This window comes from Lynx rufus, unplaced genomic scaffold (assembly GCF_022079265.1).
Source record: "Lynx rufus isolate CCGP_SWC_20201006 ecotype Redwood Valley unplaced genomic scaffold, mLynRuf1.p SCAF_5, whole genome shotgun sequence".
Classification (NCBI taxonomy): Eukaryota; Metazoa; Chordata; class Mammalia; order Carnivora; family Felidae; genus Lynx; species Lynx rufus.
The window spans coordinates 10,232,980-10,244,979 of record NW_025814867.1 but is presented as its reverse complement, the minus strand read 5'-3'; the positions used below and the strand labels follow the sequence as shown (position 1 = coordinate 10,244,979).

General features: G+C 40.2%; 1 protein-coding gene across 1 annotated transcript; it reads left to right on the top strand.

Moving 5' to 3' along the window:
- Positions 1–1,433: 1,433 nt before the first annotated feature.
- Positions 1,434–9,837, top strand: HIGD1A (HIG1 hypoxia inducible domain family member 1A). The gene is made up of 4 exons (XM_047100124.1): positions 1,434–1,506; positions 7,250–7,360; positions 8,019–8,153; positions 8,822–9,837. The coding sequence occupies exons 2-4, from the start codon at positions 7,264–7,266 to the stop codon at positions 8,869–8,871; spliced, it is 282 nt and encodes a 93-aa protein (XP_046956080.1). The 5' UTR covers positions 1,434–1,506; positions 7,250–7,263; the 3' UTR covers positions 8,872–9,837.
- The last annotated feature ends 2,163 nt before the right edge of the window (positions 9,838–12,000 follow it).

Sequence of the window (12,000 nt, the reverse complement as noted above, 5' to 3'; positions counted from 1 at the left end):
CTAACACTCTACCTACATTTTCCTCATTAACCGCACCACTGTTACCCCCATTTTACAGATGAAGAAAGTGAAGTTTTGAGAAGTAAAACCCAGGGTCAAGACTACTTTGTGGCTAGCCTGAGGCTGGCACTCAAGTCTCCCAGATCCCAAATCTCTTTCTCTGGAAATGTGCAAAGGAAGCTAACATTCCTTTGATTTGTACAAATCCCCTTCAGGAATGAATACGCTCAGCTCCCTGCTGCTATAAGCCTTTGTATTTCCAGAATCACGGGGCTTAATGACTTCGGGTTTACCTTCATATTCAAGTCTCTCAGGCTCTTTTGTCATTTTAATTATCCTAAATAAGTCTCTGGTTATCCCCCTTATTTTTGAAACCCTACAATTACTGCATCACTTATGTCTTCATTTAACATCACTGGGCTCCTACTCAGCTGAGCTCAAAGACTGTTCCAGGAAGTATGGGCGTGAACCAAACCAAGTATGTGCCTTCAAGTAGCTGAAAGACATACCATAATAAAACCAAGGTATGACGTTTTTAATTCAACATATATAACACGAATGTTTCCTACGTGTGTCTTAACTCAATCATGAGACAAAAAGAGTTTCACAATCCGGAGCTCACGGCACTTGGTTCCTACCTGTGTGATACACAACATGGGCAACCTGTCTCACTTCACGGCAACATTAAGAGATTCTAATTTAGTCACAGATATATTCCCTACGGCACAGTTGACGCTTTGCATCAGCTCGCCAGATACTGGTTATCTATCATACGAACAAACTAGAGGCTCCATCCCTGGAAGTTCACTGTCACCTCAAGACACTGCCTTCCTCAGAGAAACCTCCCCTGTTCTGGGTCAGACCACCGCTCTAGTGACCCCATGCTTGCAACTAATGGCTGCCCCCACCAGAGTGCAAGCCCCAAGAAAGGCTCCACGAGAGGCTCCACAGCACGTGTTCGGGGCAGCAGATAACCACCAGACGAGCGGAAAGGATCGAGCGCTCCGTCGCCCCGCCGCCGTCGGCGCGCGTGAAAGCCGGAACGTCCTCCCCCGAGCCTCCCAAGAACCGGCTGCGACCGAAACCCCTCATGCCCGTCCCCGCCAGGCCCGCGCTCGGGATACAGCCTTCGAGGAGTTAGCCGCCGCCGCACGAGGGAAAAAACGCGAGAGAAATCTGAGGTCCCGCCAGCCTAAGAGCCAGGGACGCTGGAGTCCTCGCGTGAACTTCGCACGGCGAACTCTCACCCCTGACGTTATCCCTACGCGAGAGCCGGGGACCCTGAGCCACAGCCGGCGCGCGTCACCCCCAGCCAATCCGGGACCTGCCCCACCCACCGCGCACACACCCGACCCGCACTCGCTTGCCGGCCGCTGGTTTCTGATTGGTTAGGATCAGGTGTGGGCGGGACAAAGAGAAGCCGGCTTTACAGCGGGCGTGGGCGAGAGCCTGAAACCGGTTGGAGCTTGACAACCGTCTGGAGTTTAAGAGTTCCAGTCATCGCAGGCAAGTGAAGCTTGAGGGAGTCTTGGGAGCGGAGGACTGCCGACCGTGGAGAGGGAAGAAGTGGTGCAGCGCTTGGCTGGGCCGAGAGCGCCTTGGGAGTGTTGGGGGCCGCGGGGCTGGGAGGAAGGGGCGATGCCCAGGTTGAACGGGACGAGGTGTAATTGGAGGGTCTCAGGCCCGACCTCGTGGTTCAGGGAAAGTTGGGGGTCCCGAGACAAAGCCTGACGGCCTGTCTGGTGAGGGGATACGGAGCCAACGAGAGGATGAAACCAAAGCTTGTGGAGTGAATCTTGGCCGGGAGGGAAGACTCGGGGAGAGGCAGTAGTGAGAGACCCATGGAAAGGCCTGGGGCCGACCTCAGGGAGCCGGTAGCTGGAGCAGGGAGCCTTCTGGAGAGTGGGCCCGCGAGGTGGTGAGGAGGAACTGGGAGGGCGAGCGCTCCGGCCCGCAGAGTCCCGACAAGGTCACGGGAAGAGACAGGGGAGGAGGTTCTAAAGGTTGAGAGCGTAAAACCACACGACCTTACCCTTCTTTACGACCCCGTGTTTCCTCCCACCGTTGGCGATCCTCTCTTACCCTAGGGAGGTAAGAAGCCCTCAGGCCCTGTATAAACATCTGTGAAGGAATTTAAATTTCTTCCTGAAAGTTAAGCCTGCCGGTTAGAGATTAGAAAACATAGCGCGGGTTTAGAATTGGGAGCCGCTGAAATGATTCGGCGGTGTTAGTCTCCTTTCTCTTGTTAGTACCGGTGTGGGCAGCAGCTATTTCCCTGTATGGGGTAATCCCCACCGCAGGAATCTGTGCTTCGGGAAGTACCCAAGCACTTTCGAGTATGACCGGTTTAGATTGAAAAGTTCAGACAGATTGAAGTGGTACCAGGCCCTAGCAGCACAAACATGTTTGAGTCATGTATACCAGGGAATCTCTTCCTTGTGCCCCAGAATCACTTGAAGAGGGCTTCTTAAAATGCAGATTCCTTGCGCCCTGCCCCTGACTCAGTAAATCAGAATCTCCAGGGTGGGACCTTTGCAGCCATTTTAAGCGAGCTGACAGGTAACCGATGAAAAATCGAAATTTGAAGCCCTTGTTAATAGTTCCTGTGACCAAATGACGGGCTGTGAAGATCCTTCAGTCTGTTACATCATCTCCCTGATGTCTTTTCTAGGTTCCCATGCATTTGGAAAGGTCTTTGGTAGTATCTTAGTAAGTTTAGACAGTAGTGTTTTCGAACTGACTTTGACTATTTGGTCATCAATGGCTCTTTTTGTACCTGTTCAGCTTTTTTGACAGATCTGGGTTCATTGCTATGGGCAGATGAGAAAATTAAAATAAAGGAAAATCTAGAAGTGGTGCTAGTGAAAAAAAAAATCTATTCAAAGCACAGTTCAAATTGTTGGAAGAGTCAAGTCACTGGGGAAGGAAGTTCCATTTAATTTTATGCATGACTTGCATATTTTTACAATTCAAAGAAAGAAATGCAAGCTTTTGTTAGGGAATGGATTTTAATATTTTTCAGATTAACTATATTACCAGCATCATAAGATTGATGCTTTGGCAATATATTGTCAATCAGAAGAACTCTGGACTGTGTATCAGGAGATCTGGGTTCTAATTTTACCCTGCCAGAGATGTATTCTTGGTGTTGAGCAGTTCATATAACCCTTCATAACCCTTCTTACGTGTGTAAAGCTAGGCTTTTGGCATGGATTAATCATCTCGGTGGTTATTCTCAAATTATATCACCCATAGTTATTGATCCTGATACTTTAAAAGTTAGCCATTTTCAATTTATGTGCTTTAAATCATAAATATTTGGGAAACTTTCAGATGAAAATTAGGAAGAGAATTATCAAAATCTTACATGCAAGGAGTGTTATGAACATGTAGTATATTAGAATGTATAAGATGATCTAAAAATGTAATATGAAGTATAGTACAATAAATCTGGTATAAGTGTTGAGTTTTTAATATTCCTCTTTATTTTATCCTCAGATGTGCACACAAGGTGTTCTTGATCAGAGACAGGTTATTATTAGTCACTTAAAGCAAATAGTGACCAAATTATTCCCCCATACCCGTATTCTTACCCTAGGGATTACTTTCTGAAAACCAGATCAAATGTCCTACCCGTCTATGACCTTCCATCATAGGTGAGGAATGGAGATCAATGGATTTTCTTCTTTTATGTACAGGAGAGAGACTGCCATCCCCTCTCTCCTGAAAGAGGGAGACAAAAAACTTTTGCTCCATTGACCTGTTGAACAATTACAGTGATCCAGATGTGAGAGATTAGAGGAAAGATTACTGACTTTCTTGCTTTTAGAGATAATTCCCAAATGACTTCTTAGTTTAGGAATAAATAAGGCAAAAGGAAAAAAATGAATGTATCTGCAAAAGAAGATGCTAGTTTTTAAAAGTGGATTGTGTTATAGAATAGTTTTATAGAATAGGTTCCTGTGGTTGCAAGGAACCAAGCCCCACTCATGTTATCATTTCTTTAAGAATTAAATAAGCACCTGGGTACATACAGTTTGGCATTTTTCTTACTGACCAATTAAACTCTACAAATGTGTATAATTGTTATTGCTTTCACTAAATATTCCTAAATAAAATATACCCGAGAATAACTTTAATTGTTGCAGTATATTATTTTTAAATTTATTCAACAAATATTTTGTGGTATGCTTACTATGTGCAAGTGTGTGAGGCAGTGAAGATAGATATAAGCAGGGCAGATTAGCCTCCTGACTTCAAGGATTCTAGCAAGAGAAACAGATACTTATAAGAAAGTTTTTATTTTTTTTTTTTAATTTTTTTTTTTCCAATGTTTTTTTATTTATTTTTGGGACAGAGAGAGACAGAGCATGAACAGGGGAGGGGCAGAGAGAGAGGGAGACACAGAATCGGAAACAGGCTCCAGGCTCCGAGCCATCAGCCCAGAGCCTGACGCGGGGCTCGAACTCACGGACCGCGAGATCGTGACCTGGCTGAAGTCGGACGCTTAACCGACTGCGCCACCCAGGCGCCCCTATAAGAAAGTTTTTATAGAGAAAGCATGAGGTCCTATAGGACTGCATAACCGAAGCAATTATCATAAACTCGGAAAGTCGAAGACTTCCAGTGGCCATCAGTTAAGATAAGAACCTGAGGGGAGCCTAGGTGGCTTGGTTGAGCATCTGATTCTTGATTTCAGCTCAGGTTGTGATCTCATGTTTTGTGGAACTGAGCCCCCACATCGGCTCTGCATTGACAGCATGGAGCCTGCTTGGGATTCTCTCTCTGTCCCTCCCTGGCTCATTCTTTCTCTCTCTCAAAATAAATAAACTTTTTTTTTTTAAAGATTAGAACTCGAAAAATGGGAGGAGTTAGCTAGGAAAAATATCTGAAGGAGATGGAAAGGAAGGAAAAGTGTTAGGCAGAGAAATCAGCTTGTGCGGAGACACTGAGGTATAGAGAACATCTTTAAGAAATTTAATATGGTTATAATGTGGGATTCTGTTGGCAAGAAAGGTGGAAGGAGGATCTGATGAGCTGTTAGGCCTTTCAGAAGCCTATAGTTAGTTTTGAAAGCAACAAATAAGCGTATACTGGACTAAAATATAATGTTTAATCTCTCCATCTAGTCCATTTATGTAGTTTCTTGAAGGCCAGTCTCAAATATTTCTCTGAAAGTTCCCAAACCTACTTTATTTAAAAGATACCACACTCTAAATTCATTTCTCATTGTCTCTGTTATGCTCTTGGCAAGTAATCATGCTCTTTCGTGTCCCTTAAAAAAAAAAAAATCTAATTTTTAACCATTAATTGTTTCAGTGTTTGTTTTAACTCTTCACATATACAGTGAGCGTCCTGAACTTAGAGCTTGTTGAACCTTGTATATAATAAAAGCTCAGTAAGTAGGGATTTATTCAATTAGTAGGTGATGGAGTACAAAAAAAGAAGAGAAAGTCTAGTTTAATCTGAGTTTCCTCCTATTTAGCAGTGTGATGCTGCACAACTCTAGATTAAGGTTTTCTTCTTTGTCAGATGACAGAATTGGACTCTTCCGAATGGGGATGAGGGTTTAGAAAGATGATTTCACTTTTCAAACTAAGCACTACGCCCCCCTCTAGAGTTGGATTTTCTTTGAGGGTCTTACCTACTCTTTACATCCCCTGGAATAGCAAAGTGTTGAGTGAGAGTTATTATTGAAGGGAGTATGGTGCACTTGAAAAACCCAGAAATGAAGGTGAGATGTTATATGGGTAGTGGGATGGGCAGTTGACTTTTGACTTTACTGTAAATGACACTAATCAGAGACTTGCATACTATGTTTGACTCCCTTATTTTATCTTGGGTAAAGTTTATAGGCAATTTAAATCAGTTCAGTGAAGAAGGAAGTATATATATACTGTGACTAAGGTGAAACTGAATTTTTTACTTTCTCATTGTGATGAAACGCCTATTAAATAGCTTCCTGTGTAAAGGGATATGACTGAAAAAGGGAGAATGGAGTCTTTGGTCTCTGTGGTAATGGCAGTGAATCTTTTTTTTCCTGCCCCCCCTCCCCTATCCATATAATGATCAGGTTAATATCTTGCCTTTTTTGGTACCACTTACAGGGGTAATATAAAAAAAGGTACACATTTTTAAGAGGGAGGCCCAGGAAATGTAAGGTATGGAAAGGGAAGTAGAACTGAAGCTTAGGAGATATTCATTCATTAAGAAGATGAATTAAGGGGGTCCTGGGTGGCTCAGTCCATTAGTCATCAGACTCTTGGTTTCAGCTCAGGTTATGATCTCACAGTTTGTGAGTTCGAGCCCTGCATCGGGCCCTGCACTGACAACATGGAGCCTGCTTGGGATTCTCTCTCCTTCAGTCTCTGCCCCTCCTCGCTCACTCTCTCTCTCAAAATAAATAAACATTAAAAAATAGATGAATTAAGAACAGCCCTGGGGGCATTCAGTTTTTGGCCAGTGCAGTTATTCATTTGCTGCAGTGATGGTAGAAATGATAACCCTAAGTAGAAAACTAAAAGGCTATGTTATGTTCAATTGAACATAAATTATGCTTAAAAAGAGGCATTTCTAGCAGTTGTATTTAAAATAAAAGCTTTGTCCTAAAAAAAAAACAAAAAACAAAAAATAAAAGCTTTGCCCTTAATAATGAGCTAAAGTAGAAATTTTGGTTATTCAGACTGTCATTTTTTCCCAAAACAGCCACCATCAATAATAGAGATTACTGTAATAGGTTGGAAACTATTCAGAGGTGAGAACTGAACCAGGTAGCATGTTGGAGACAGTAAGTCAGTCTCAGTTGAAAGCAGTGAAAATTACACTTAGAAGTGCTTAGTAGGATATTCAACATGTTTTGAAGAGGCAGTAAGGACTGTTGGTTTGGTTTGAGTGAAGTTGTTAAGTTGAAGTTGTTTAAGGGTGAAAATAGCCAGAAAATTAATAGCTACTATTTTAATTGACAAAAGTTATTTCAGTTAGAAAAAAAGTTTTCACTGTTATCAGTGACGTGGTGCTAAAAAGGAATTGGTTGTGTTGGATAAACATCAAAACAGTAGGTGGGAATAACTACAGCCCTCCCTAAAGGTAGCTATGGGTTAAAAATACAGTTAGTTTCTTAAAAATCCTTCTTAAACTTCATGTGGATACACACTGGGTTTTTATGTGGAAACTAAGTATTTTAAGTACATCCAGCCATTCAGTGTTCTAGATCCTTTTAATTGCAGAACCTCTGGAAACTCTCTTTCAGATTCTTCAGTCACTATGTCAACCGGCACAGATGTTTCTCTTTCTTCATATGATGAAGATCAGGGATCTAAACTTATCCGAAAAGCTAGGGAGGCACCGTTTGTTCCCATCGGTAAGCTTGTGATGTTCTAATAATCAGTCTGTTGTGAGCTTTAGCGCAGTAGAAATGTGGTCAGTTCATCAAGCATATCCTGAAAGCATTTATTTTCATATATTTTTTTCGTATGTTGTTGAAATATGTAAGACTGGCTTGATAGAACTCTCTATGTAAGACTGGCTTGATAGAACTCTCTATAAAAAGTTCTTCTGTGTGTATTCAGACTTCTTTTATTGACTCTTATTTCAATGACTGTTTTGGGGGACCTGAAGATCACCCTCAGTCCAGTGATTTGCTAGAAAGACTCACAAGACTCAAAAAAACCTCTTATACTCACAGTTATGATTTATTACAGTCTCTGCTATATTAACTGATTCCCTTCAGGAAGGGAAATAGGACTGAAAGTAGAAGTTCCCTTGACACTCTTAAAGCATCTACTGGCTCCACAGCCCACATTTTGAAGATGATCTTAACTTTCTGAACCTGCTACTATTTTGCTGCCAATTAAGGAGTTTTGGTTTTGAGGGGGGAAAATTAAAAACTCAATTTGTATGTTAATTAATGATCTCATAAAGCATCCTTATAAAAATAGTCAAAAGTACATTGATTGACAGTAAAGTCATTTTGTTCCCTGCCCCCTTGCATGACATGCTTGTGACGATTGGTTTTACAGGAATGGCAGGGTTTGCAGCAATCGTTGCGTATGGACTATATAAATTGAAGAGCAGGGGAAATACTAAAATGTCTGTTCATCTGATCCACATGCGCGTGGCAGCCCAAGGCTTTGTTGTGGGAGCAATGACTCTTGGTAGGTTCCAACAGGAAATTTTCAAGTTTGTAATTCCCATTAATAGATTTCTTTGTAAATAAAACAAGGCAGCTTGTAGCTGACTTTGAAGTAGTTTGTAAATGTCACTTATATTTATTTTCACATAAAAATTGGATTAATAAAAATAGTTCAAGTAGTGACCTATTTTTACTGTCTGTAATATATCTTACTAATATTTTAAAGAAAGATAATTCTGTGCATCACAGAACTTATAATTTCACTGAGGAGTCTAGATATGTATATAGGTTGGCAGTAAGATCCATTATCTGGGAGAGATATATGATTGTTATTTCACTGAATTTTTGACAGTGGGAAAGATTTTTATTAATATAAGTATTACATTCTTTTATTGGCTTTACTTGATGTTACATAGCAAGAGTGACTCCTTTTAAAGTTGTAAGATAAACATTGATTGTTCTTTAAAACAAGTATTTCAATAGTCCGAGCTACCTGGGAAACTATATAAAAGAATTTTAGAAGTGTAAATAGTTTAAGAAGGCAGGAGTGTAAGCAGTTTAGGGTCTTGTTCCCCTTGTAAATATCGCATGGTAGCAGGATGCTACTTTTAGCTATTTTATGAACTGTTTTCAATTTTCTTAACGTCACGGGAAATATTTAAATGCTTAACTAGCATTCTTTTTCTTTAGGTATGGGCTATTCCATGTATAAGGAATTCTGGGCAAAACCTAAACCTTAGAAGACGAGCAGCTGTCTTGGTTTTGTTGGTGGTGCTTGCTCCAGACATCTCATGTTGAATTTATATGTTTATGTTGAAAATAAATGGTTTGAATGGGTCAGACAATAACATGGTAATTTAAATATTGTTTTCCTTTCTTGCAGGCTCAATTTGCCTGGTAACCAAATTACTAATGACTAGTTAGCTAGGTCATTCCGGAGAGTCAAATTAGCACAAAAGAAACATGTCACTTTTAAATGTACTTGTTAGTGGTAAAACATGCATCTTCTTAAAGCCTTCTGATGAAATGAGTTGTAAAGAGAACAACTTGGCAATCCTGAAGTCCTCCCAGTTGCTGCAGATTATCACATGCTTTTGATGTTATGTAGGAATCCTGTTTAACTTTTTTCTGCCTGTTTTGCAGACTGGTTGAGTACTTCAGTTTTTAGGGCTGGTTGGCTCTTAGACCCCTTTCAGAGCAGTGCATGGAATATGCTTCCCCACAACTGAACATGTGTGTGTGTGTGTTTAAACCAAACTTAAAAAGCTGATAACAGCTGCTTAGAAGTAGTATTTATTTCAGCATCATATGTAAACATGAGAATTACTTAAGTATGAGTCCCAGTTTAGCTTTTTTTATAATTGCAGAATTATATTTATGCTGTTGTATTAGAATAATTTTTAAATGTCATCTTGAAATAGAAATGTGTGTTTTAAGTACTAATTCTAAGGTAAATGAAAAATACTTTTTAAATGTATGAAATTTGTTTATTTTTCTTTGGAAGAATCATAAATGTAGCAAATTACCTATAATCGAAGTGATTAGTGATTGATTTATCAGCAAGGTGGTTTGGTCAGACGTTATACGCAAACTTTGGTATACTTTAGAATGCTTTATTGCACTTGTGGAATTTTCTTGTCTAACCTGAATTTACATTCCATGGTGATAACATGGTAAATGTAGTGTTATTAAAGTAAGTGAACACATCAGTCGTCTTGTATTTCTTTCAGTTTGGAAAAAATAAATCACAAGGATCAAGTTCCAAGAAAAGAGAGAATGTCTTATACCTTTGGTAGGAACTATGGTTAAAAAATATTTACTAAATAGGAATAATGGTTAACATTTATTGAACATTTATTATGTGCCACACACTGCTCTAAGTGCTTTTCATGTATAATGTCATTTAGATTTCCTAACAACCCTAAGGGGTAGGAACTATGATTCTTATTTAACAGGAGGAGACTGAGGCATGAACAGTATAAATATCCAACCCAGGGTCCCATAGCTAGAGAGGATTGTTGGTTTGGAACTAGAACCTGGGCAGTTAAGTGGTGGGTGCCAACAGGTTTTAGAAAAGTTGGCCTTTGTGAAATCAATGCTGGAGTGGCAGCAGTTATTGTAAATTAATAAAATTAGACGAGGTTATAGCATGGTCTTGACTCACCACTGACTGTATAACCTGGATCAAATCTTTTTTGAGTTGTCTCAATCTTAGCTATAAAATAACAAGTTGAACTAGTTAATTTATATAGTCTTATGTAGCTTATAGGTCATTATATGAGTCTGTGAAAAAGTGCTTTAAAAATAAAAGCTATTACTAGGAACTATTTTCTCAGGTTCCAGTAGACCTTAGATCCTGGTAGGCAATCGTAACAATTGTTTCATGAAGGATAAGCCTTCTGTAGAAAAACACATTTGGAAACAATTTTCAGAAAATTATTGTTCTAATAGATGAGTACATTATTGATTCTGTTAAGCTAAATGCTAACTTGAGAGAAGTTGATCTAGACCAATGCCAGAGGATAGGGCAAATGACTGAAGTGTGAAATGGTACTGGGCATTATGTAATTGGGTGGGGTTGCTCATCCAAGGAAGAGAGTGATACATTAGCTGGATAAATAGGTTGGCATCAAATAATGGAAGTCCTTAACAGTGGCTAAAATGAATGTGGTATTATGTGTTACTGAATCAGTCCTGGATTCATGGTTCTGCCACCTACTAGCCAAGTAGCCATGGTTTCCTCATCCGTAAAATGGAAACAAGATCTGTGGCCTAGGATTTTTGGGAAGGTTAAATGGAGTGGTGACTAGCATAGCACCTGATGCATCGATATTCCATAAATGACTGCTATTACCTTGTTACTATGATAAGCTTGGGAATGCAGCAGGACAGGAGATTCATGGGCGCTGCCCTCAATTTATAGTCTAGCAGGGAAGGCTGCCATTAAGTGATTACAAAAAGCATGATGAATGCTAAGTATAGGTTGCAGCAGTAACATTGAGCTTGGGGGACCTAACCTAGGGTTGGAGTCAGAAAAAGTATCCTTGAGGAATCAATGTTTTACCTAAAAGAGATGGTATGTTGATTTTTCACTGAGATTCCTTGGCTTAATGTTGCAGGTTACTGGAGAGCTGTGAGTGATTGTTTCCGTGTCTCCTCTAGTCTCTTTGAGGGCACGATGACCTAAAGTACCTGGCATTAGTGCCTGGCTTATATAGGTATTCAGTAAATGTTGAACTAGTTGGGATAAGTAGGTTTTGTTGGTTTTATTACATTCATGATCCTGCTGTCCCCTGGAGTTATCTATGTCTAATGAGCAACAGTGACATCTGGTGGTAAGAGTTGGAACTTACATCTTCAAGGTACACTCTGATTCTGTATCATAGAGTCAGGATTTTGGAGTAGGGGATTGGTCATGCTGGGCAAGCCTCTTGCCTCACAGATGAGGAAATGCTACTTGGAGAGTTTCAGGAGCTTGAAATATAGGCTCTATCCCCATGTAAACCTACAGCCCATTGTAACATACCTACTAGGCCAGAACAAAGCTGAATAAACATAAGGTATTTTAAAGTTCTCTTGTGTCAAATAGTAGAACTGTCAGTTATTTATATACTTGATCCTATTTGAAATAAATAATTTGTTTTTAGCAAGACAAAAGTTAGAAAAGTTTTCTCTAAATTCAGCAGTGATACGACAAATGGTTCTGGGTTAGAGATCAGTGTCCAGTTGGTCCCCTCAGAGGAACCCAGGAACAGGTCCTCTCTGTAGTATTCTGAGCTTTTTCTAATGGTGTTTGGTCTTTTTCCTGTCCCCAGTGTAACTCTGAAGTGTCACGGACTAAAATTTTACCATGTGAGGAGGAAATGCCA

Excerpts from the sequence above, each read along its gene's own strand:
- HIGD1A (XM_047100124.1), top strand. The coding sequence starts at position 7,264 with ATGTCAACCGGCACAGATGTTTCTCTTTCTTCATATGATGAAGATCAG. Across the intron at positions 7,361-8,018 it reads GGCACCGTTTGTTCCCATCG|GAATGGCAGGGTTTGCAGCA; the intron begins GTAAGCTTGTGA and ends TTGGTTTTACAG. Across the intron at positions 8,154-8,821 it reads TGTGGGAGCAATGACTCTTG|GTATGGGCTATTCCATGTAT; the intron begins GTAGGTTCCAAC and ends CTTTTTCTTTAG.